General features: G+C 43.2%; 1 protein-coding gene across 1 annotated transcript in view; it reads right to left on the reverse strand.

The window, feature by feature from the left end:
- NCBP3 (nuclear cap binding subunit 3) overlaps positions 1 to 25,771 on the reverse strand; it is a 362,322-nt gene that overhangs the window by 218,407 nt on the left and 118,144 nt on the right. Inside the window, exons 3-4 of the mRNA XM_085649874.1 lie at positions 19,947 to 20,052; positions 5,947 to 6,072 (exon numbers count right to left, since the gene is read on the reverse strand). Of these exons, the coding sequence (XP_085506000.1) occupies positions 5,947 to 6,072; positions 19,947 to 20,052 (232 nt within the window). The remainder of the gene's footprint in view (positions 1 to 5,946; positions 6,073 to 19,946; positions 20,053 to 25,771) is intronic.

Raw genomic sequence — 25,771 nt, forward strand, 5'->3', positions numbered from 1 at the left:
ATTAGCTCTTTTAAGGTTACATTTAAATACAGACAAACATTTTTGAGCTCCCACCACCTTGTAGATATTAGATATCTGTGTGCCACCTGGTACAGTAAATACAATAGAAGGATTCTATATTTTTGAGTTTTGCTTGAGCAAAAACATTTTGAATTTCCTTTTTAAAACAGTTTAATTTTCCAGTCCATGCTTTTAACAAAAAACTTCCAAAACATAGGCAAGTATTCCTAAATCAAATTTACAAAGGACCGCACACATTATGCTAAAGATATCCTCCTTTTCCCAATTAAATAATATTCAGAGAATATTTGATTCCAACTCCTCTCTTGGAATCTTTATCCCAGATGTCCCTTTCGCATAGACCTTTGATCAATCTCAGCAACAAATCATTGAAAAATAAAATGCATGCAACTCCATGATAAATGGCATACAAGCCACACACACACAAAATCAACTGGAATATTTCCATAAGTTAGTCAGTAATGAATGCAAGTATAGATCCTTTCATTGAACCGCTTGGGTATCCAAATATACTGGCTAGTGACATGCCTCATCATCAGCGCCAAGCCCCACCTTGGTAGGATGATATCACCAGGGCGGACTCAACCAAAGTTGGAATGGGAGTTCTTAGATACATTGAAACTGGATAAGCAGGAATCAAGGTGGGAAGTATATTAAAGATATCTATAGGTATAACTATTAGTTTCTTTTATTCATAGGGTACCTGGGATATGGTTTAAAATAAATTGTGAGGTTTTTGTTGAAAGTAACTGTTCAACTAAACCTACTCTGTATCTAGCAACATGTTTCGGCCCCGGCTCAGAGCCCGTTCGAGTCTGGGGCCTTCACCAGGGCTTGCTGATTGTGTACTTACTTCGCTATGCATGCACATCATGCACATAAGTGAGCCTAAGGCTTTGACCTGTCTTGGTCTTCTGTTCTTGGGAATTTCCTGAGTTCTTGGGTTTTCACAATTCATGCGGTCCTGGAAAGTGGTGCCGCCTTATTGTCACACTTTTGTCAAAGATCGAGCACCACCTGTGTACCTAACAGTCTGCTTGTGCCATGGCCAAAGCTTTTTTGAGCTCCCAACACCCTACAGATACTAGATTTCGGTGTGCCACCTGGTACAGTCTCAAATTAAATACAATAGAAGGAATTTTTTTGTTTTGAGTTTTGCTTGAGCATAAGCATTTTGAATTTCCTTGTTAAGACAGTTTAATTTTCCAGTCCATGCTTTTAACAAAAAAAACTTCCAAAACATAGGCAAACATTCCTAATCAAATTCACAAAGGACCTCACACTTTATGCTAAAGACATCCTCCTTTGTCCAATTAAATAACATTTAGAGATTATTTGATTCAAACTCCTCTCTCAGAACTTTTATCCCAAATACCCTTCTCGCATAAACCTTCGATCACTTCCAGCAACAAATCACTGAAAACTAAAATGCATGCAATCCATAGTGAACAGTATACAAGCCACACTACCTTCATATCTTAAAGCCTCCAAACGAGCGTGGAGTTTTCTCACATTAGCCCAATAACCACTATTTTGTGCTCCGCGGCCAAGCCATAAAAATAATACACTACTATGCCCTTATTCCTACACATCTGCCACCTATTTCTTCAGCTCTTAATTCACAGCTAAGAGCTCAAACGTTATAAATACCTAGTAGGAAGTGTATTATTAGTAGTGGTAACTATGCATCTACAATTGGCAATAATACAACGTACACAATTTATGGCTAAAAACACGTCTTAGAAAATTATTCACAAGCTCAGCCTTTGGTGGCTTGGCTGCTACCAGGCAGGCTTTACCTCAAAGACAGATATGCAAAGCATTTAAAAACACCAATTCAGTAAATGATTAAGACACCACTCACAATAAAAATCTAACACCACTTTATAATAATAGGAAATATTTGCATGTTTAAAATGATACCAAAATAAAAAATATCCAATATGAGGAAACCGGATATAAGAATTTTGAAAGATTTAGCACTATAAAGCACATGGAAACCTACAGTGCCTATTGGGACATCTGGTCGTGCTAGACCAGGACAAAGCCAAAGTTTCAGGCCGACCGTAATGGAGCCCTGCACAGCTACCCCTTGCTGTAGGTCTCATTCAAAGTTTTTACCTTCTGACAAACGTTTCTAGAGCTTTTCATCCCATGGTCCCTCAGAGCTCTCAGCCAGTCTGGATTCACCGGCTTGGCTGGCGAGTATGTGCAGTCCACTTATAGAGCGGTTTCCCAAAGTTGCTCCAAAGTTCTTCAAACTTCTGGAAATTCTTCCTGACGTTCCTTTGAGGGTCCCACAGTGTCCAAAACGTGCTCCAAGGGTCCGGAAGCTCCAAGATGGTCCTTGAAAGTTTGTGACTTCAATGTCCACAATCCACTTGGACAAAACCCTTACAAATCCACTGGTAGTACTCCAGGATGGGGATTCTTGGTGGTGATGGTCCAGGTGAGCTCTGTTAAACTGTTCCTTGCAGGGAGTCCTTATGAAGCAAGTTTGATCCACAGGGCTGTAGTTCCAAAATGTGCAGCAGGTGCAGTCAGAGTGCAGGCCTAGTTGGTGCAAATCAAACTTTTCAGCATGGACCCTTCTTGTTTCAAGAAGCAGATCTGAGAGGCACTGCCCCTCCCAGATACTTATTCGGTGTTCTCTGTGGTCAAAGAAGGGTACTCCTGTCCAAATGAGGTGCAAAACGACACGCCAGAGCATGACCATTTCCTCCAAAGTGTGGCACAATGGTCTCACAGAAAGCATTATTTTTCAAATAAATTCACTATGGTTGTAGTCCCAGCAGAGAGGTAAGAGCTAACTAAATCAACCTTCCATATTCTCCCTACCTCAAAGAGTAGGGGTGTAAATGAAACTGTTTTCTCTTGCCTATCTCCTCCTTCTATTGAAGATTATTATTTATGACCCCTCGCCCTACCCCTTGCTTTGGCATTCCTATAGAGCAGAAGCCTCTCCTCCCAGAATCGCTTTTAACCCTAGGGGCTACTTATCACCTCATCAAAGCAGCCTTGCTAATCCACTTAACTCTGACCAATCAGGTCAGAGTTAATATCCAACAAAAGTATTTTATCAATACCATTCTAGCGAGTCCTTGAATGATATTTTTCGGATTCTCCTGGCGGGAATTATTACTTCTTGATATAAAAACCTATGTGGCTGGGGATTTGCAATGGGGGAAATTACTTGGTCAATTTTCCCAACAGCAGGGCTTATAAAACACATTTTGTAAGGACCCTGACTACATCTACAGGACCACACACCTCTGGGATACCTAGCGGAGACTTTAGGGGTCCTGAATATGTAAGAAAATTGCAGATCTTCTCTCCACAGTGCTCGTAGCACAAAGGTCGATTTTCTGAAGTACTTTACTACAACGTGGGCAGAGAAATGTGCAATCTCACTAAAGGATCCTCCTTATAAGTGCCTGAACACCCTACCAGTGGGACACCCAGGGGATACTCTGGAGGCACGCAATATGCCACAACATTGTAGTTTGCTAATTTGTAAGTGCTCCAAACACCAAAGTCGAGTTTGGGCACAATTTGCATTTTAAAAGCAGTCCTTCAGCAAAGGGATGCTTTTAAACTGACCTCCGTCCTCAGCAGTGCACACCTAAAAGTGCAGATACTGCCATGTCCTATTAAATACTACGGACTCAAAGGTAGTTTGGATCCCCCTGCCCTACTGTGCACTTGGGCCTTATAGGGGAGGTCATGCCAATCACAGGGGTACCCTAACCCATAGTGTACCCTAAAGTATGTAAGTGTTTTCACCGTATCGAAGTGAAACTCTAGCAGAGCATTGGCCCTGGGCCTGATTAAGCAGAGCCCGGGGACAGTCAGAGTCAGTTACCACCAGAACCAGTCAGCAAAAAAATGGGGGTGCCCAGGACACAAAGATGACTTTGCAACAATACCTTTGCCATTAATTCCTCGCTTTCCTCCCTCCTCACTAAACCCTATCTGTCCTAGCTATCGGTCTTCTCTCATGTATTTCCAGATGAACAGATTCACATACAGAAAACTGACAACCATTTTTGGATGCATCAAATTTCAGTTGCCAAACCAATGAACTCCTTGCCCTCACCTCTAGCTTCTGCCCTGTTCTGCTTGACTTGCTCTTGCAGACCATTCCTCTCCTGTCAACAACTACACAGTCTCCCTACTTCCCTTCTCCAAGATTCTGAAGGCCTCAATTTCAAATTCCACACTTTCCTTCTTAAAAGCCAAAGCCCGTTTGAGTCTCTCCAATCAGGCTTCAGGATGTTGCACTCTACAAAAATTGCCCTCTCATGCGATTAACTCCATAGCCTGAGCCCACTCTAGTCACCTTTCATACTTCTCATACTTATTGACCTTTCTGCAGCGTTTGATACTGTGGACCACTCAACTGCTTACTCTTACGATGCCTATATTAAAACAGTACTTGCCCGGGTCTCTTCCTATCACCTTGATCTTTTTCAGTTTAATGGTGCTACTCCCAATCTACTCCCCATGCCCTTGTTAACATACAATACCCATGGGTTAAGTTTTGCTATTCTTTTTTGCCTTCCTTTACAACACATCCTAGTGAGACATTCTCTTCCTTTGGCTTCTCCCATCATCTCTACTCTATCAACACTAAAATATTCCCTACCCCATACCGCCTGTCATGGGTCTTCTACGCATGGATAGCTATCGAATCACCACTATTAACCACATCGAAAAATGAAATAATTTACTTCTTCGACACCTTGCCTCTATTACCCACATCTTGTCCAATACTATCATCTAGCAATCTCAGTGTTTACTTCACCCACACAACTAAATGGAATCTTTCATAACCGCCATGGCTTTAGCAGCCAGGCATAAAGTATTACATATATTTCATACAAACACTGCCTTCGAAACAGCCAAAACACTGCTTCCTAGGAATCTTGACCATTAGAAAGCCTCTTGGTGGTTCTCCGTCTATTGTCCTTCTCCCAATTGGATACATTAATTAAACCTTTTTACAATCTCTCCAGACACAGCCAGCAGGGACAAACAAATATCATACTGGGATTGATGAAAGATTTTTGAGTCAAGCGGATACACCAACCAAGTACTTACTTGCACCCACTGGGGTGAACCACTCAAGAACTCCATCAGAGATCATCAGTTCAACAAGTATTTACTTGCACCCACTGGGGTGAACCACTCAAGAACTCCATCAGAGATCATCAGTTCAACAAGTACTTACTTGCACCCACTGGGGTGAACCACTCAAGAACTTCATGTACCAGCTTCCCTTGGGGCGACCCGGAGGAGGGGCTAGCGGAGTGCGGTCCATTGCGGTTGGATACACCAACATCTTGCAGACGTCAAGTGCACGCATAAAACTAATGAATGCACACCACACAGCTCCCAAATACACAGGGCACCTCTGGGGTCACTTAACCCCGGTGGAGGGTTCTACAATCCATTTAGATGCTCCTCCTAAATAGATTATGGCTTTGTTTTAGATGTTAAGCCCTGATGAAGTCTGCTGTGACTGGAACAGCAAGGGTTGGCAAAGGATGCATATGATAAAGATATAAAGAACTGTTGAAGCCACGACCTCAAGTTTGTGTGCTTGGAGAACTTTGCTGTTGATTCCTGGACCTCTCCAGTGGAGAAAGAACAGATGGTTCTTCCTCATTCTAAGAACAAGAAAATATTGGTAACTATATGAATAAGACTTATAAATCTTGTTAGATTTGTGTGGTACAGTGGACTTGCAATCCCAGCCAGCACAACTATCAAGTGAACTACCACGACCCTTTTTTACAAGCTACTAATCAGTACAAAACAATAAATTTCCACTCTCTAGGAACAGAATGAAGATATAAGTCTAGCAATGTACACTACTACTAATCACAAAAGAATAGATACAGGATAATCTGATTTTGTACTTACAGGACGTGTCATCAAGCCACTCAATATGAGCAGGTGGATAACTTTTAAAATAGGCAAATACATCCCGCGTGCTCATATCATCCACTCCGGAAATCTTAATTGTATCCATTCTCACATTAGGGATTGCTGCAAAGAAAATAAATGTATTACATTAATAGAAACCAAACTGTGCTTAGAATATTACAGAATACAAAGGTTCCTTTGTATAATGCAATTTTGCACTTTATGTAAATAAGGATTACTAACATTATCAAACTCATAAAACGTACTTTAAAATTACTTAATGTCTGGCACTGCTATTGACTGGAAAAGACACAGATCTATCTGCTCTTTTCATATGAGACCATTTTTTAACACCTTACCTGATCTTTACAGAGTCATTATGCCACCCAATGCAAAAATCTGGTTGATACCTTTGTATGCACATCAAAAATGCATCAATGTTTATCATCAGTGGATTAATCCGACGACCAGATTACTATTACTGCTGCCAAAATCATATATAAACCACCCAGCTGAATAGACTCGATTCAGATTATGAATTGCTTGGCTGTCAAAAATGCACAGAAAGCATAGAGAAGGCACTGGTTAAAATGTTTAAACATTTTTCTCTAATACAATAATAACATTTTTTATAACCCAATAAAAATGTATTCACACGAAATTCACACAACACTGAATAATTGCAACAAAGGAATCCCTCAACTGTCTTCGAAGGCAGAGAAACGAGCATGGCAGAGCAGATAGTGGGTTATCAGAGCAACATTAACTTAACTGCTTCGGCATAGTTAATCGGAGGACAGGTAGTCCATAGCAATACAAGAAACAAGCACTGGCAAAGTCAATAAGAGTTGTCTATATGAATAGATGAGGGACAATTGGGTCCTTGAGAAGAACATGACGGCCGGCGCGTAGCGGGTCGCGGGAGGCTCCGCTAGGTCGGGAGCATAAACAATACATCAGGAGCGTGTGCCTACCCCGGGAAAACCCATAAACAAGCAGATTATGCTTTAAAACAATGGATTGATGGACTGAGTTGAGCCGTACCTCTGCGTGTGTGTGCGCCGGATCGACGCGACGGACAGTTGTGTGAGCTCCGGGGCAGTGCGGCTTTGGTTCCGACTCCCGGCGTCCTCCGAGCTGGCGTGGCTCTCGGAGCGGCTCGGGCGGGCTGGAGGCGGCGGGGAGTGCGCCGGTTTCTCCAGGAAGTTGGAGGCCGTTGTGGGCTTGTGGCTGCCCGGGAATTGGAGCAGGGAAGGAGAGCAGTTGCAGTGCTCCCCTTCTAGGGCGGAAGAGGTAGGGGCAGCACAGGCGTGGAAGAACTAAGGCTGCCTCGGCTCCCAAGTAAGGAATTGAGGCAATTGTCAAGAGATACGAAGGAGGAGGGGAGGGAGTACGAAGCAGAGGGCTTGCATAGAGTTCTCAAAGTGCACCGGTTGACCCAAGAAGGTAGGACAGAGTGCCAAAGGGGGGTTGAAAGAATTTGCATGACATCCAATTCAGGCTGTGGACGATTTAGGTACTCCTTAAGGAGCTCTAAAACCCATTAATCCATGGTAAACACTCAAGGGGCTATCGATATAGAAAAATCTGGTAATCAGCAACCTAAAATCAATAAAATCAACAAAAAATTGTCATTACACAGTAAATTGATAAAAGATTCAAATACAGTAAAAGCCAGAGCTACAAACAAAAAAAAGCATTTCTCTGCTTAAAGACCCCTCAAAATTAACTCCCTCCTTGAGGAGCTACTTCAAAGCAACTCCCAGTATGTTGGTATTAAAGCCCACACAACAGTCCCCTATTTCGGACCAACATGAGCTGGTTTCCAGTCTCCCTACCTCCAATAGATTTCTCCCTCTAATGGACGGGCCTGAACGAACAGTCCTAGAGAGGGTTAATGAAACCGAAAATACCTTGGAGGCAATGGAAGGGGCATTAGAGGAATTAAATGGAAGAGGCCCTTCACAGGTATCCGGATCATCACTTAATGACAATACTAGGGGTGAAGTCCCGACAGGTTCAATGTGTGGTATGCTACATGCGCTTGTTAAAGAAATGAGAGATTTTCAACTTCGGAGAAGAATCAAGCAGACATTAAATCCTCCTGCGAAAAGTTAGAAATTAAGATTGACTCCCTTGCTACCAGAACAATGGCGCTAGAACTCACTGTAACCGAGCTAACGAATCAGATAGAAGAAAATAAAAGCACTATTGCTGTACTAAAAGGAAAAGATCTGGAAACACAAGATAAATTAGAGTTGTTAGAAAACTCTCAAAGGAGAAACAACATTCGTTTGCTCAAGGTTCCAGAAGGGGTAGAAGGTAGTCAAATAAAGAAGTATGTAGCAAAATTAATAAAACAAGCAACATGTATTGAATGCTCGGAGGAGGCTCTAATGGCTGATATGCAGAGAGTCCACAGAGACCCTTTTAGGCTCAATCCGAATAAAACAAGACCAAGGAAAATCTTAGTTCATTTCCTCACATACACCTTAAAAGAAGAAATACTCAATAAGGCATTAAAACTAAATTCTCTGAACCCAGATAAGATCAGATGTCTCAGCTATCACAGCTTCAAGGCAATGGGAACTGGGAAAATTGCTAGAACCGTTTAAGAAATTGGGTGCTACGGCACAATTAAAATTAAAATTGCAAGCCTCATTAAAAGTAATGCATAACAACAGCATGAAGATATTCAGAAGATTGGAAGAGGCTGAAAAATAATTGTATCCGGGGTATGGATGGCTGCAAACATCTAATACTAAGCTCCCGACTTAAGAAGAGTTGTCCCATAGGCCTAGGTAGATGGCCATGGTGGAGGTTAAGGGGGGTTCTTCAGGGGGGGTTCACTAAAAGGGTGGATGGGGGGAGCACTGGGTGGGGAGCAGTGGAAGAAAATAAAAAATAAAAAAAGAGTTTAGGTCCAAATCGCCACTATATAATAACAGTAGTTTTAGATAGGAGCTTAGATCAAGTATATGGCCTGCTCTGTGACTAATCAGATGTTTGCCTTAAAGGTGCTCTCTTGGAACGTAAACGGACTAAGAACTAAATATAGGATGGAAAAAATATTTAAAAGATGTACCGGAGCAGATTCTTATTTTGCAAGAGACACACTTGATGGAAAGCGAGTTAACGCTGCTTTGCAAGTCCAGAAACTGGATTCAATGTGCTATCGGTACTACGCAAAAATATTCCACTAAGGGAGTTGCTATAATTAAAAAAAAAAAAACAGCTATGTCTCTCGAGGCAAGCACAGTGGATAAAATGGGGAGATGGGCCATAGCTAGGATTAGATGCCATACATGCAAGTTTACAGTAGCAGGTTATTATGGCCCGAATACGGATGATCCAGGACCCTTTGGAAAACTATTGTCTGAACTACTAAATTATACAGACCCGCTATTGTTAGCGGGAGATTTTAATGTAGTCCTGCATCCGATTCTTGATAAATCACAGAGAAGTAGGGCAATAATTAATCACAAGATAGCGACAATGATTAAAACTACAATAAAACAACTTGCATGGTATGATGTTTGGAGAAATAAGATGGGCAATAAAAGAGGATTTACATTCCATAACAAGAAATATAATCATAAATCTAGAATAGATTATTTTCTTCTAAGTACAGTGTTGAAAAAATGGGTTCAAGATGTCAATCATGTAGGGGAACATCTCTCTGATCTCTCTGACCATTCAGCTGTTTCCTTAACACTTAAGATACCAATGAGACCAATGGCCAGAAGATGGACGGTGGAGCGTGCCATCTTTCTGGAAGAAGAAATAATTGAGAAATTATCATCAGAAACAGAGGCCTTCTTTCAAATAAATCTGGGTAGTGCCCCGATACATATGGTCTCGGACGCATATAAATGATTCTTAAGGGGTTTGATAACATTTATTCAGAATGTGAGGCAGAAAAAATATAAAGCTGAACTGGAGGGTATAGAAAAAGAAGGAATATGCTACTTACCAGTATGCATCTGTTCTTGGCATGTAGAGCTGCAGATCTATACACTGTGCATAGCTCGCCATCTGGTGTTGGGCCCGGATGTTTGCAGTTTGTTTTTCCTCTTGGAAAGTCTTTGGAAGTCACGAGTTCGGTGACTCCTCCCTTGGTTCGTATTGCGCATGGGCTTCGGCTCCATCCTCAGATTGTTTTTCGCCAGCAGGGAAAGATGGAGCGTAGTGGTAACAGTAAAGAAACCCATGTGTGTTGTATATAAATAAGATAAGACTGGAACGGATACAGGTAGCCGGGGAGGCGAGTGGGCGTATATAGATCTGCAGCTCTACATGCCAAGAACAGATGCATACTGGTAAGTAGCATATTCCGTTCGAGGCATATGAGCTGCAGATTATACACTGTGCATAGATTATATAGCAGTACCCAACCCTAGCGGCGACCACCGGCATCCGTTGCAGTAGTTTGGAACAGTGTTTTGAGTACAGCCTGGCCCACACTAGCTTGTTGCTTGGTTTGCACATCTACACAGTAATGTTTTGTGAAAGTGTGCGGTGTTGACCATGTGGCTGCCTTGCATATGTCATCTAGTGGTATGTTTCCTAGAAAAGCCATGGAAGCCCCTATCTTTCTTGTAGAGTGGGCTTTAGGGGGAACCGATAGCGTTTGTTTTGCTTTGTGGTAGCAAATCTGTATGCATTTTACAATCCACCTAGCTATCCCTGATTTAGAAATAGGGTTGCCTTTATGTGGTGGAGAAAAAGAGACAAATAGCTGTTTGGTTTTCCTGAAAGGTTGTGTGCGTTGGATGTAGTAAAGTAAAGCCCTTTTTACATCCAGTGTGTGTAACGCTCTTGCCGCAACAGTTTGAGGTTGTGAGAAAAAGACTGAAAATTCTACCGACTGGTTTAAATGGAATGGAGAAATTACTTTGGGTAGAAACTTTGGGTTGGTGCGGAGTATAACCTTGTTCTGATGCATTTGGAGAAAAGGTTCCTGTATAGTGAGTGCTTGTATTTCACTAACCCTTCTGAGGGAAGTGATGGCCACTAGAAAATGAATATGCTACTTACCAGTATGCATCTGTTCTTGGCATGTAGGGCTGCTGACATTCATATCTGTGCATAGATCGCCGCCTAGTGTTGGGTCCGGATGTTTGCACGTTGTTGTCCTGGAAGAGTCTTCGAAGTATCCTGGGATAGGTGACTCCTCCCCTGGACTACAGTGCGCATGGGCATCCTCTCCATCCTCAGATTGTTTTTTTCCGCCATTGGATTCGGATGTGTTATCTTGACTCAAGTTAGGAAAACCTGTTTTCAGGCCAAAAGGCCTTTAGCTCGCGTCGGTACTGTTATCGATCGGTATCGATAGTATCTTTGTTAGTTACTAACTTCTAGAACAAACTTTCGCATCTTACCCGACCGTCGATTCGACATCAGCGATGGAATCGAGGACACCATTCAAGAGGTGTCCGGTATGCAATGCGAAATACCCCCACGTCGACGTCCATCCAACTATATTCAAATTCCAGACCGGTGAGGGTGGTACTCTGGGTGGAATTACTCTTTTGAGGCCTTCCATGAAGGCCTTGATGACAGGCACTCTGAAGAGTGATAGGTGCTGCCTGTTCTGTAAGTAAGCAGCAATGGCAGCGAGATGTAACCTAATGGAAGTATATGCTAGGTTACACCTTTGTAGGTGGAGTAAATAACATATGATGTGCTGTATGGACACATTTAAAGGATTGATTGTGTTGTTGTGTAAACAACAAATCGTTTCCACTTTGCCGCATAGCATGCCCTAGTAGTAGGGCGTCTAGCTTCCCTGATAATGTTCATGCAATCAGGGGGAAGGTTAAGGTATCCAAATTCTAGGACCTCAGGAGCCAGATCGCAAGGTTGAGCTGAGCTGGGTCCGGGTGCCTGATCTCTCCATGGTTCTGGGTTAGGAGGCATGGTGAGAGGTGTAGCTTTTGGTGTGGTACTACTGAGAGTTCCAGCAGTGTGGTGTACCACGGTTGTCTGGCCCATGTTGGAGCTACTAGGATCAGAGTTAGGGAATGCTGTTGTAGCTTTGGAAAAGTGTATGCAAATTTGTTTGACCAGTTCATCCATATCGCATTGCCTTTGGACAATGGGTGTGGATATCTGGCGGCGAAGCTTGGGCATTTTTTGTTTTCGTGGGTGGCGAATAGATCTATGTGTAGATGCCCCCACTTCTGAAAGAACGGGTGAAGAACTTGTGGGTGAAGTTCTCACTCGTGGATCTGCTGCGTCTGTCTGCTGAGCAGATCTGCCACGGTGTTTTGGACTCCTGGGACGTGTTGGGCCAGGAGAAAAATGTTTTGTGGAATTGCCCATCTCCACATGCTCTGTGCTAGCTGAGAGAGCTGTGGAGAGTGTGTGCCCCCTGCTTTTGAATGTAGTACATGGCAGTCATGTTGTTTGTGCGAATGAGGACTGCCTTGCCTGAAATCTGCGTCTGGAAGGATTTTAGGGCGAGGAAGATTGCTAGTAACTCCAGATGGTTGATGTGGAGTAACTTTTGTTGTGGCGTCCATGTGCCCTGTGCTGTGAGATGTAACAGATGAGCTCCCCAGCCGGAGAGCGACGCGTCTGTTGTGAGGATTATCTGTGCGACCGGGTCCAGGAACGGTCGACCTCTGGAGAGGTTTGTGGTGTTCCACCACTGCAGAGAGCGATGTGTGCGACCGTCTACCAACACCAGATCTGCCAGTTGTCCCTGGGCCTGGTTCCACTGGCGCGCTAAGCACTCTTGGAGTGGACGCATCTGGAGTCTTGCATGGGGCACTATGAAGATGCAAGAGGCCATCATCCCTATCAGTTGCATAAACACTCTTGCTGGGAGAGAGTGTTGGGATATGAATTTTTGGCGCAGAGCCTGTATCTTTGCAATCCTGGCAGGATTGGGATAGGCTATGGCTTTTGAGGTGTCTATGGTGGCACCGAGGTATTGTTTTGTGTGTGATGGTACCAGGTGGGATTTTTGATGGTTCACCGTGAACCCTATCTGGTGGAGTAGTTGGACTGTAGCGGCGGTATGATGCACACATTGTTCTTAGGACGTTGCTTTTATTAGCCAATCGTTCAGATACAGGAAGACTTGAATGTGCTGTCTTCTGAGGTGTGCAGCCACTACTGCTAGGCACCTGTTGAAGACCCTTGGTGCTGTTGTTACCCCCGAACGGGAGCACCTTGAACTGGTAGTGTTGACCGTCCACCACAAATCTGAGGTACTTTCTGTGAGACCGGTGTACTGGAATATGAAAGTATGCGTCTTTCAAGTCCAGAGTGGTGAGAAAATCGTTCTGGGAGAGAAGTGGGAGAACCTGTTGAAGGGTTACCATGTGAAAATGGTCTGAGTATGTAAGAGTTTAGAGGTCTGAGATCTAGGATAGGTCGTAGAGTCTCGTCTGTCTTTGGAATCAGAAAGAACAGGAAGTAGACCCCTAAATTTTGCTGATTTATGGGGACCTGCTGTATGGCTCCTTTTTGCAGGAGGGAGGTCACCTCCTGTTTTAGCAGTGCAGTATGTTCTTGAGACATAGGGTGGTGCCTGGGTGGAATGTTTGGGGGGGCAGATGTTAGTTCTAAGCAATACCCTGACTGAATAATTTGTGTCACCCATTTGTCTGAGGTGATTGTCTCCCAGACGTGAAGGAAATGTTGTATTCTGCCCCCGACCGGAGTGGAATGGTCTGGAGGGAGCGGGGGAAGTCATTGGGTAGTAGGTGTGGCAGAGCGGGCGGTATTTGTTTTGCCTCTGCCCTTATTATTATTGCCTTTGTATCCGCCTCTTTGATAAGCCTTTGTGAAGGTAGATTGAGGAGGGGATTTGTAGGACGTGGATGCACTATCCGAGGAGTAGCCTCTGCCCGTGCCTCGAAAGGAAGAGCGGCGAAAGGAGCGTCTAGGAGTGTGTGACTGTAGGGCTCCCATGGATTTCGCCGTGTCAGTATCTTTTTTCAACTTTTCGAGGGCTTCATCAACTTTTGGGCCAAACAGATGATCTTGGTCGAATGGGTGATTTAATATAGAGGCTTGTACCTCAGGTTTAAAACCTGAAACTCTGAGCCAGGCATGACGACGTAGAAGGACACTGGTGTTTATGGCCCTGGAGGCTCTATCTGCTGCATCTAGAGCACAGCGAATAGAGGTATTAGTTATTATTTTTCCTTCTTGGATCAATTCATTGGCCCTGTTCTTATATTATTCAGGGAGATGGTGCATGATGGTCTCTAACTCATCGTAATGTGCCCTGTCGTATCTGGCCAATAGCGCTTGCGTGTTGGCGATATGCCATATGTTGGCGGTTTGCGACGCAGTGCGCTTCCCTGACGCGTTTAGGAGCTTGGACTCTTTGTCAGGTGGTGGTGCTTCGCCTGACGCCTGAGAATTGGAGCGTTTCCTAGCTGTGGATACCACTAGGGAATCCAATGGTGCAGGGCCTTTAATATATGAAGGGTCTGTGGGGGCGGCTTTGTATTTCTTCTCTATATGGGGGTTTAGGACCCTGGCCCTGACTGGGTCTTTAAAGACTTCCGCTGCATGTTTAATCACCCCTTTTAACATAGGTAAGATGGCAGTAGACCTATGTGCGTCTTCAAAGGTGTCTAGGAGGAAATCCTCCTCTACCGGGTCAGTGTGTAACTCCACCCCGTGGTAGTGTGCCGCCCTCTGTAATAGGTGGTGAAAACCCAAGGAATCTTCAGGTGGGGATGGCCTAGATGGGTAAAGGTCATCCTGTGGGACATCTGGGATGTCCGGATTATTATAGTCGTCCCATGGGTCTGGAGATCCAGTAGGGGTGGGATCCTGTGGCACCTCTTCTGGATCATAAAATGGGTCTCCTAAGTCGTCTGGGACAGGAGACAAGGTTGGGGAACGATGAGGCGGGGGTGGAGAGGGTGGAGGAGGTGGAGGAGGAGGGGAAGGCACTCTGAAAGGGGAGGTAGCAGTGTCTTTCCTCTTTGGAGGTGGAGATGGAGCTGGTTTATCCAAGTGTCTCTTTTTTGTAGACAATGTCAAATGTCCAGTTTTTGGATCCTTGGGGAGTGTCGTTTGGAGAGGATCCGGTGTAAAAAGTTCTTGCGACACTGGTTGATCAGTCGGCGCCAAAGTTTTCGGGGCCGACGGCTTTTTAGGCTTGTCCAAGCCGTGCTTCTTTGGGACCTCCGATTTTTTGGTCGGTGCCGAAGAAGGCTTCGGCACGGGAGTGTCGGAGCCGAGGGCCTTGTGATGTTTGGTCGGCACCGGCAGGGTAGGTTTCGACACCGAAGGCTTTGGTAGTGGGTTCGGTGTGGAGATGGAGGCCGATCTTTTCTTCGGTGCCAAAGGGTGTTTTTCGGTACCGATGGTAGGCTGGCTCGAGCCCGAGCGGCCGGAAGGCTTAATAGGCTTCTTTACCGGGCCCGAAGGCGGGGTGTGAGAAGCAGTATCCTTGGTCTTGCCTAGGAGCGAAGGTGTGACCGAAGCCTTTTTGGGTGTCGGTGTGGGAGGGGGTATTGTACTCACGACCCTCTGCGCCGGGGTGATGTCCTCCACATCTGAGTCGTCGGCCTCGGAAGCACTGACGAGGTCGTCGTCCTCCTGTTCGATGTTCTGCTGTCCCGGAGCTTCGACGTTGTCCCCGAAGGTGTCGACTGGAGCGGAGGTCGAGGAGTGCGCCATGTTGCGTCTAGCCCGTCGATCTCGAATGGTCTTATTGGAGCGAAAAGACTTGCAGGCGGGACAGTCTCGAGCCTCGTGTTCAGGGGAGAGGCAGAGGTTGCACACCTCGTGGAGATCGGTGTGGGGAAACTTGGACCCACATCGAGGGCACTTCTTGAAAGGAGTTCTTTCCATCAGCCGAGACCGGAGCCGGAATAGGCCCGAAGGCTGCCGTCGATGACCGGAATCGAAGAAGTGCCGAAGAGAAGGTGATAAGATGATTTATTATCTGAAGGATCTCGATGAGCGAGGATCTTGCGCCGATCGGTGAACTAGAAAGTTCGGAACCGGAGCGCGAAGTATTACATCCGAGCCCGATGGCGGAAAAGACAATCTGAGGATGGAGCCGAAGCCCATGCGCAATACGAACCAAGGGAGGAGTCACCGAACTCGTGACTTCCAAAGACTTTCCAAGAGGAAAAACAAACTGCAAACATCCGGGCCCAACACCAGATGGCGAGCTATGCACAGTGTATAATCTGCAGCTCATATGCCTCGAACATACAAGATATTGAAAATCATGCAAATATACACCAGTGTTCTCCCTCCGATGTTAATTCACTAGCAAAACTACAATCTCTTAGATTAGACCTGGCCGCAGTCCTCGAGTCAAGATTAAAAAAGAAACGACAAGCCAGCAAATTAGCTCATTTTGAGTATGGAGAAAGTAGTGGGAAACTTCTGGCTTGGAAGACCAAGCAACACCTGGCCAGGAGCACCATTAATGAGCTAGATTCGGTTGTTCCAGGAGACACTCTTAACACCCCAGACAAAATTGAAAAGACCTTTCAGTCTTATTTTGAAGGAGTATATTGTGAGGATTTGATGGTTCAAGATCGAGAAATAAAAGACTGGATGGGTAACACTCCCATTAGTATGATATCTGATGATAAGGCACAGAATATGGATTTACCAACCTCGAGAGCTGAAATAGCTGGAGCCATTGATCTGGGTAAAAGTGGGAAAGCCGCGGGCCCGGATGGGTTACCTGGGAATTATATAAGGTTTTAAGAGATGTTCTTGCCCCAGTGCTGATGGCATTATTTGCCCATATCTTTGAACATGGAGGAGTAATTCCTCCGTCTTGGAACAAAGCTTCGGTTTCGTTAATCTTTAAGCCCTCTAAATCATCTAGATCTTGCGACTCATATAGACCCATCTCTCTGCTCAATATTGATTATAAGATCTACACCAAAATACTGGCAGAGAGGTTAAATGGGGTAGCGGAGTGTCTTTTGCACAGAGACCAGAAGGGGGTTGTTAAGGGCAGAGGAATAACAGAGCTTACTTATAATTTGATTGGGGCAATTGATATAGCGACGGTATACAAACTTCCATTAGCTATAATAATGGTAGATGCAACGAAGGCTTTTGACAGAGTTAATTGGGTCTACTTAAAATACATATTAAAAGCATATAACCTAGGAAAAAATTTCCGTAGATCAATCTCTTTGCTATATCAGGCACCTATAGCGAGAATTTTAGTTAATGGAAATCTATCTGCTCCCGTCAAAATCCAGAGAGGCACTAGGCAGGGATGTCCTTTATCTCCAATGCTTTTTAACTTGTACATTAAACTCTTAGCGGAAAAGATAAGAAGACATTCAGGTATACATCCATTTAGATTTAATGATTGGGAAAAAATAGTGGCGTTATACGCGGCCGATTTAATGGTTTTTACATCAGATCCAAATGTTTCAATTCCATTAATATATGATGAAGCAAAAACATTTGGAGAAATTTCAGGTTATGAAATCAACGCCACAAAAACAGAATGTATGACATGGAATTTGAGTACTTGCATCCATCAAACAAAGAATGTCATTAGATATCTAGGTATACTGATCACCCAAAACATCGCTGAGATCTCAGAATTAAACCTCCGAAAGACTGCCAAGGAAATACAAAATTCTTTAACGGGTTGGGCCTACCTCCCATTAATGCTGATAGGCAGAGTAAATTTAATAAAAATGATGCTCTTACCTAAGATAATCTTTATATTACAGAATATTCCTCTGGCATTTGAGGGAAAAAAATTAAGATCGCTTCAGTCTAAATTGAACACCTTTATTTGGGCTTCAAAAGCGATTAGAATATCTTGGAAGAAGCTTCGGAGGATAAAGAATAAGGGGGGGGGGGTTATGTTTACCCGATATAGTTTTGTATGCTAGGATTTTTTCTTTGAGGTTAGGAAAACAATTTTTGGACATCCCTGATGATTCGGACGTGGGAATAATGTTCAAAGCGATGCTTTTGGGTGTGGAAGATGGAAGTAAATGCTTTTTATATAAATATGGAGATCCGAGATTTTTCAAAAAGGTCCGATTAAAAATACTACGTGAACTTGCTGGTTTTGGGGTAAAGGCTAGAAAAGTCTTAAAGATTAGCTACTTTAGTGCTTTTGCACCTATCTGGAATGCTCCAGGGTCGCCGGGATGGACAAGAGATTCCATGTCAACTCCTTTGATAGATGCTGGTATCCGATGTTTGGGACAATTAGTAGTAGGAAATTCTTCACTATCATGGGAAGAGTTGACTATACTTACTGATAACAGACTGTCGAAATTGAAGTACTGGCAATTAAGAAGCTGGCATCAGAATATTGGGTTAGAGGTGGGCATGCCCAATGAATTAGAAAATTTACTCTGGAAAAAAAAATTGGGAAAAAGAAGGAGATATCAACCTTGTATTGGCAAATGCTGGACCTAGAAGAAGGAGAATTCAATTTACCGAATGAGCTGTGGGGAGAGAGCTTGCCTGGTGTTCAACTCGAAGATATATGGCAAGTATCTCATCACATCTTATATACTACAGTACAGCCTGCATATTTGAGAAGGAACCAAATGTTTTGTGTCCACAGGGTGTACTGGTCTCCCCAAAAACTCGCAAAGTTCTCGAAGGGTCCAGCTCCAAAGTGCCCTAAATGTCTTCTCCGTGAAGTCGATGATATTCACATGTTTTTTACCGGCCTAAACTTCACAATTACTGGAAGGAGATAAACAAAGGTATGGAAGATATGATGGGTCTAAACATTCAGGTAAGCCCACTTCCAGTGTTTTTTGGTCTGTTACCGGAGTATCAGTCCCTTTCCAGATGGGAAAATAAGCTAGGTTCATATTTGATCTTGATTGCAAGAAAAGAAATTTGCAAAAAAATGGATAAAGGATATACCTCCTACTTTTTTAGACTGGGTTATTTCCATTAAATATACGATGAAAATGGATAGAGTTAAATTGGAGAAGAAAGCATCAAATAATAATAGGGAAAATAGATCAAATTTTTGGAGTCCATGTGAGGCTTGGTTGGGCATTCTTGAACAATAAAGATATTGGTCCAATGATTAAGCCTTACACTTGACATACTTCATCTCTCTGGTTCTATATGGTGCCCAGTCTCTCCTTAGAACAACTATTTAGAGAGATTCTGTGTAAAGCAACCCCAAATAGATACAGAGCTCTCCAGTTGGGGTAGTCGAGAGGGAACCCACATGAGTAATTTTAATAGCTCTGTTGTATCTATTGGCGAATGAGGACCTAAAAAAAAAAAAAAAAAAAAAAAAAAAAAAAAAAAATGAGTTGTCTATGAAAAATCTACTAGCTTTGTCAACGTGTTTTAGCCATGTTTTACATGAGCGTGGCTGCTGTTCAGCAAGGCTAAAAGTCAGTGGCTTAGAGGAGAGTTGCGTGGAGTGTTGAAGAATGGAATGGCAAAGAGTAGAGTGTTGCAGAACGGAGTGGCAGAGTGTGACGTGTACTGGAGTGGTATGGAGTGGGGTTACACAGAGTGGCATACACAGAGTGGCATACACAGAGTGGCATACACCAGAGTGGCCTTGAGTAGTGTGACCTAGAGTATTGCAGAGTATAGTGGCATAGTGTGTAGTGGTATTGAATTCAGTGTGATACAATACATTCTCGTAGAATGCAGTGGCATAGATTAGAGTAGTGCATAGTAGAGTGCAGTGGAGCAGAGTGTAGTGGCATAAAGAGTAGAGTTGAGTGGCGTAGAGTGCAGTGGTGCAGAGTAGGATAGCATAGAGTGGAAAATAGTGTAGTGGCATAGAGTGCAGTGGTGTTGAGTAGTGTGGTGTGGGGAAGTGCAGAGTAGAGTGGCATAAAGTTCAGTGGAGGAGAGTGCACTGTTTCAGAGTAGAGTGTCAGAGTGCACAGATGTGGAGTGGAGTAGCAGTGGAGGAGTAGAGTAGTGTTGTAGAGTGCAGCTGTGTAGAGCTGTGTAAAGTGCAGATTAGACTGTAGTAATAGTACAAATGGAAAAAAACACTGTTAGGTCTGTATTTCATATACCTTTTTTAACCATGTCTCGATCCAACACTACATTTCTCTGTGCCTCATTCACTTCAGCTCGAAAATGGAAACGTTTTGCTCTTTGCTCCTTTTTTTCAATTGCCTCCTAAAAAACAAAATTATTGCCAAAGAAGTCACAGATAGACTGGCAATGAAAACAGCGATACAGACCAAACTGAAGAAATTCATATTTTGCTTCACAGAAGTGACAGGATGAAGATGATGTAGAGTACAATTGCCTGCTTTGTATTTAATTAAATCATCAATCGATACATAAAAGCATAGTAAGTCATGAAAGAGAATGCAAATACAAATTACTGCATCTAAAGTTACAAAACAACAGTAATCAAAGCAAGGAATTGTGTGTCAAAAGACATAATGGGCAGGGGGTTTGTCATTTTTTGAAGACTGTTGGAAGCTGGCTCTTCATATCATATACCAAAATGAGGTGTATCATGCAAAGAGTCCAGTTAATCCCCTGTGAGTGGACAAAGGCTAGCTCTAGCAATCCTAAGGTGCTCTTCTAGGGAGTAGTCTGGTCGAGCAGCCTTAGGCTTATCAGAGAGGTGTTAGACATCTGCAAACACACAATAGTCAATAATTGATGCACATGACTCAAGAAGGAAACCATACTAATTTATAAAAATGACACGTTTCTTTATATATGTATAGGCACCAGAATCAATACGATCAGTTAAGTATGTTTGGAAAGAGAAATACTTTCACGTTTAAAAAGTCAACACTAAGTGCCTTCTTCAGAAGCTGCAAAGTTATCCTATAGGAGGAAAAACAAGTATGGCATTCAAGTAGAGTACAGCAACTTACAAGAATAATCTCCTGGACTTAAGGTGAGTATGAGGCAAGGTCCAAAGGCAGCACCAGCAGGTCTACTCAAGCGTCAGTAGGGCGGCCAGATGCATTGGTGGAATACAGCGCCAGGTGCCCAATGTTAGTCAACAGGGATCGGTCTGCAGGAAAAGATGCTGCAGGTTTGGACTGGGTGACCAGTCGGGCTAAACCAACCAGAGGATTCAATATGTGCGATGGTAGGTGACGTGGGGACACTGTTGGTCTTCTTCTTGGGCAGGTGGCGGGATGCAGAGGGTCTTTGAGGTGTTGGGTTTCTTCATCCAGGGGCACTTGCGTTTGAGGGGGGCTGCAAAACAGAGGCAGCAGGCGGTGTCGGGGAGCTCATGAGGAGTGAAATCATAGTGGACGCTGCCTCTTGAGCACCAGGCTGACAATATTGGCCCAATTAAACTTGGGCTGGGGGCTCAAGTGCAGTTGTGCTTGGCGCTGTGGGGTTTTGCCGGTTCCGGAGTCCTCGTGGTTATTTTTTGGGAGCCAGCTGGATACAACAGAGCAGCTCTGCAGCTCCACGGGAGTCCCTGTGTCTTTGTTGAAGGCAGGCAGTCCTCCTAGGCTTTGGAGGCCTGACAGTTAACAGGACGAGATGATCTTAAGCACAATTCAATGGGAAACAGCAGACTGGCCGGCAGGGCTGGTGCCAAGTCAGTTGCTCTTCTTCAGTTGTTGCTTTCACAGCTCTTTAGTGTCCTCCTTCTTTGTAGGTCAGCAGGATCTGCTCTTCTGATGCCAGGGGCTCCCCTATATAGTGAATGTAGGGGTTTTAGGGATTCTAGGGTAGTAGTCAATAGGCTACCTACCCATGGGGTCACTACACAACCATATATGGCCACTTCCTGTGGGAAGTGGGCATAACCCTGTCCCAGAGTTCTTAAGTTTGCCATCACCAAGAAGGCTAACTTTAAAAAGTCACCTCCACTTCAGGTAGCCCACCTTAGGGGTGGCACAAGCCTGAGAGTGGACACGCCTATCTTACTAGGCCAAACGACTCAGGACAACGGGGGTTTGGTGTCCTCACCTGTGACAGCAGCCAGATTCGCATACCAAAGGCGGTGGGCTCTTTGAATCTTCCCTGCCTTGGAATGCTAATCTACAGGTCAACCTATCAGAGTGGGTGTTAACACCCTCTGCCCGAGCATGCTTTGTTTCTGACCACCTGAGAGCAAAGACCCTCACCCTTGGGGGTCAGAAACTTGTCTCTGATGGCAGGCTGGTGAAAACCAGTCAATCAGCACACAAGTAGCTGGTAGGTTTTAAGAGGGCACCTCTAATGTGCCCTCTGTGTGCATGTATTAATAAATCCAACACTGGCATCAGTGTGGGTTTATAAATATGAGATGTTTGATAGCAAACATCCCTATTTTCACTGAAGCCCTCATGTAGCTGGAGAACTTGTTCTCATCAGTGCCCAGCACATGTACTTAAAATGGCTACACTGTTCACTTATACTGCTGTAGAGGTGACTTCCCTATAATGCATGCAGTGTCTGCTGGCATGGCAAACAAGGATGTGTGCCATGTTGTGTTTTCACTTTTGTCTGTACCAAGATACGCAGCCTGCAGTAGAAGCCTGTATGTGTTAGGTGAGGGTCCTTTAGGGTGGCACAATTCAGGCAGCAGCTCTTAAGGACCCTCTTTAGACTCCTTGCCCTAGGTATCAGAGGTACCACTTACGAGGGACTTACAAGGAATGCTAAAGGTAATGCCAATTGGGACAGAATTGTACAGCAGGAATGTGGAATTCCTATAGCCTAACACCCAGGACATATTCTTTGGGGTCAAGAGCAACAGGTTTTCATGAGTATTTTGTTCTTTAGACAAGTAGGCCTAACCCCCTGCAGCACATACCCTTTGGCTGCCAGTTTGCAGTACCACATTATCTATCAGGTAAGGGCACTGTCTGCAGTTAAATTAATATTTTTGTCCACATGTTAATGCTGTTCAAACTTGTATTTATGGTTCATTAATTGAAACCCTTTATTATTAGGGTGAGCGTTCTAAGTAAATGTAAAGCTCTGACTGCACTACCGACTGTGGTTCCAGCATAAAAATGTGAACAAAAGTTTTCAAAGTTAAGCAATATGAGACTATTTATAATGCTCCCAGAATGCTCTCTGATTTGATGTAAATATGTGCAGATGCTTGAAAGCAAGAGTGATGACTCTTTGCTTTCAAAATAAAATGTTCATAAAAAAATGAAAGCAGTCAAAATAATTTTAACTAAACTACTGTAAAATTTCAGTTACCATTTCTTTGCAGCATCATTTAGTAACATGTGTTGATGCATGCTAGTATTTCCCCAAAATATTCATAATGGAAAATCAGTGTAAGCGGTTTCAATAAGATTATGGGAAACAAAAATAAACAAACATTGACAAAGCCAGTAGGTCTGAACTTGGTGGGCAACTTTTTAGTTTTGTCAATGTGTGACTTGTTTTGGCATGTTTTTTATAAAACCTTATTGGTGTGGAAGCTGCCGGGCCCTCACCATTATAACAAACATTGGCAAAAGCAAAAATAGTTTTTGGTCTCAAAAAGCACACACTGCCACAGTAGTTACTGGCACTGAACAAAACTACTTTGTGTGCCGATATGCTACTTGTGAAAGAACAAAATGCTGTCACTCACAGTGAAGCCAGCCAATACAGAGAGAGATGGAGAATTTTAATAAACAGAAAAGGTCATGGTCAACGCCAGACTAAATTAGGGGCTCAATTATTAAAGAAAGTTTCAAAAGTGCACCCATGTCCTTGCATTAAGTGCAGCTATATGGCTTTCGTGAATTACCAAGAATTTACAGAAGTAGGACATAAATAGTACTCCTAGAAAATATTTGTGAACTGCATTTTAGCATGAGCAAATCTGCATGTGTAGATTTGTTCATGCGAAAATCTGAGTGTGTGAAAGTTCACTTTCCCTCCGAACACTTTTTTCCCAACTCTGGAAGAAAGTTTGTGTCTGCCATTGTCAGGAGTAAATTTCCAACATTTCTCAGTATGGGAAAAGATTAGAGAAAAGTTGTTCAAACCCCTTAAAACTTGCAAGTTTGTAGATTTGCACAGACTCAAAAGGGCATTCTAACCCTGGAACTTTTGCTTACCACTACCTTCTGCCCCAGTATGTAGATCTTCGGAGACGTGGCTACATAGGCTGCATAATAATGCCAGTTATACACAATCCGCACAATGAGGAGAGGCGCGGCCCCAGACTGCACGCATAATTAACAAACAAACAAGAATTGGATTACATCGAGAAACAAGTTGAAATGCATTAACTTAGGTGTGCAACGGCTTCCTCTAATGTGTATGAAATGATTCGCTCGCCTCATTAGCCGTGTTGCACCCGCCAGAGAACGGAAATTCAAAGACGAAAGAAACAGACACTTGAATAGCTTGACGATCGAAGTTGTCAGAATTCATGGACAATAATATTGAGACCCGTGTATATTGGAAAAACATATTGGAACCGTATGGATATTTGGAAGCTGATGTTCAGTAACATCTGATTGGCATTATAACTTAGGACACTTAATCGTTTAGCGTTTCAGTTATAATTACGATGATTGCACTGTTTATACTAGGTAGAAGCATTGAGTTGAAAACACAGTTTTGTGTAGGAATAGTGGTGATTTGTGGGACATGGAGTACAGATACACCAGAGCAAGGTGGAAACACGAGGTTAATAGGGGTGGTGTTCTTTAATTGTTTTTTCAAAAGTCAGTGAATCGTGGTCACAGGTGCGAGGAGCGCGTAGGCAAGAGGTTGAATAGCGCGCGTAACAAGAACTTGACAGTTTGATTAGTAAAAAGAGGCAAAAGGGAGAAGAACAACGTTTACATCCGCAGGTAAAAGGGAAACTTTGGGATGTATAATTAGGCAACAGCACGGGACGGGTTTACAGGCAGTTAACATTAGTTTAAACAATTTTGCTTTGTGGGGTGAGAGATTGATGTATTTGAAGTATAAGTTAACGTAAAACAATTGGGTGATGTTTAGTGGGGATTTAGCAATGCGGGTATGTTACGGTAGGCTCGACATCGTGGAGGAGAGGGGGAGGTTACCGCATTGAATTTATTGATTTTGTACAGAGGTATAATTTTGTAACATGGTGTAAATAAGCACAGGGTTCAGTTTGTTGTGTTAATTAAGCAGTCAGAATGATTGACTTTGGTTATAATAGGTTATAATATGTAATGATGCAAACATTTTTCCGAAAGATATGATGGACAATGATTATGGGTTTTATTTTTTGTTAACAGTTTCCCCTGATAAAGGGCAATTAAAGAAGCCCGAAATGCATTGGAAAAAACTAAATATCTGCTGTTCATCCGTGAATTGAATGTCTTATCGCAATGTTGTAATTATGGGCACAACTATTTTGTGTGAAGCAAAAGGATGTTTGGACAACTTCTATTGGCATAAATCAAGTCAAATTGGAAAACTTTAACAATAAATGAATAATATCATGAAAAAGTTTGGAAAGCTTGCAATACTTTAATTTGTTGCTGTGCGAATGGGTTTGGAGCCTACACAGGCTGCATAATAATGCCAGTTATACACATATTTGAAAACTATATGTAAAGAATATGCATAATACCCATTATACGGACAAAAATCAAACACTTGTTTATAAAACTACAAACCACAGAGACAAACTGCAGACCAGTACTGCTACCAGTCTCTTGGTTAAGCTCTTAAAAAAACACAAGCAACATGAGGAAGTAGTGGATATGACCATTTCCATCAGCACATTATTTAAAAGACCTAAACACAGGGAAGTACCATCTCAATAAGATTTTCTTAAAGATAAGTTAAATAAAGAATTATAGAAGTGTTATGCCTAAATAGGGTTTGTCGGTGTGGGGTGTGATATAGCCAATATGCTTTGTGAATAATGAAGATTGATTAGGGACTATTGAGAGCAATGAAATGGCTTAGCTCATGCTTTTGAACATCTGCT

This window comes from Triturus cristatus, chromosome 3_2 (genome assembly GCF_964204655.1).
Source record: "Triturus cristatus chromosome 3_2, aTriCri1.1, whole genome shotgun sequence".
Lineage (NCBI taxonomy): Eukaryota > Metazoa > Chordata > Amphibia > Caudata > Salamandridae > Triturus > Triturus cristatus.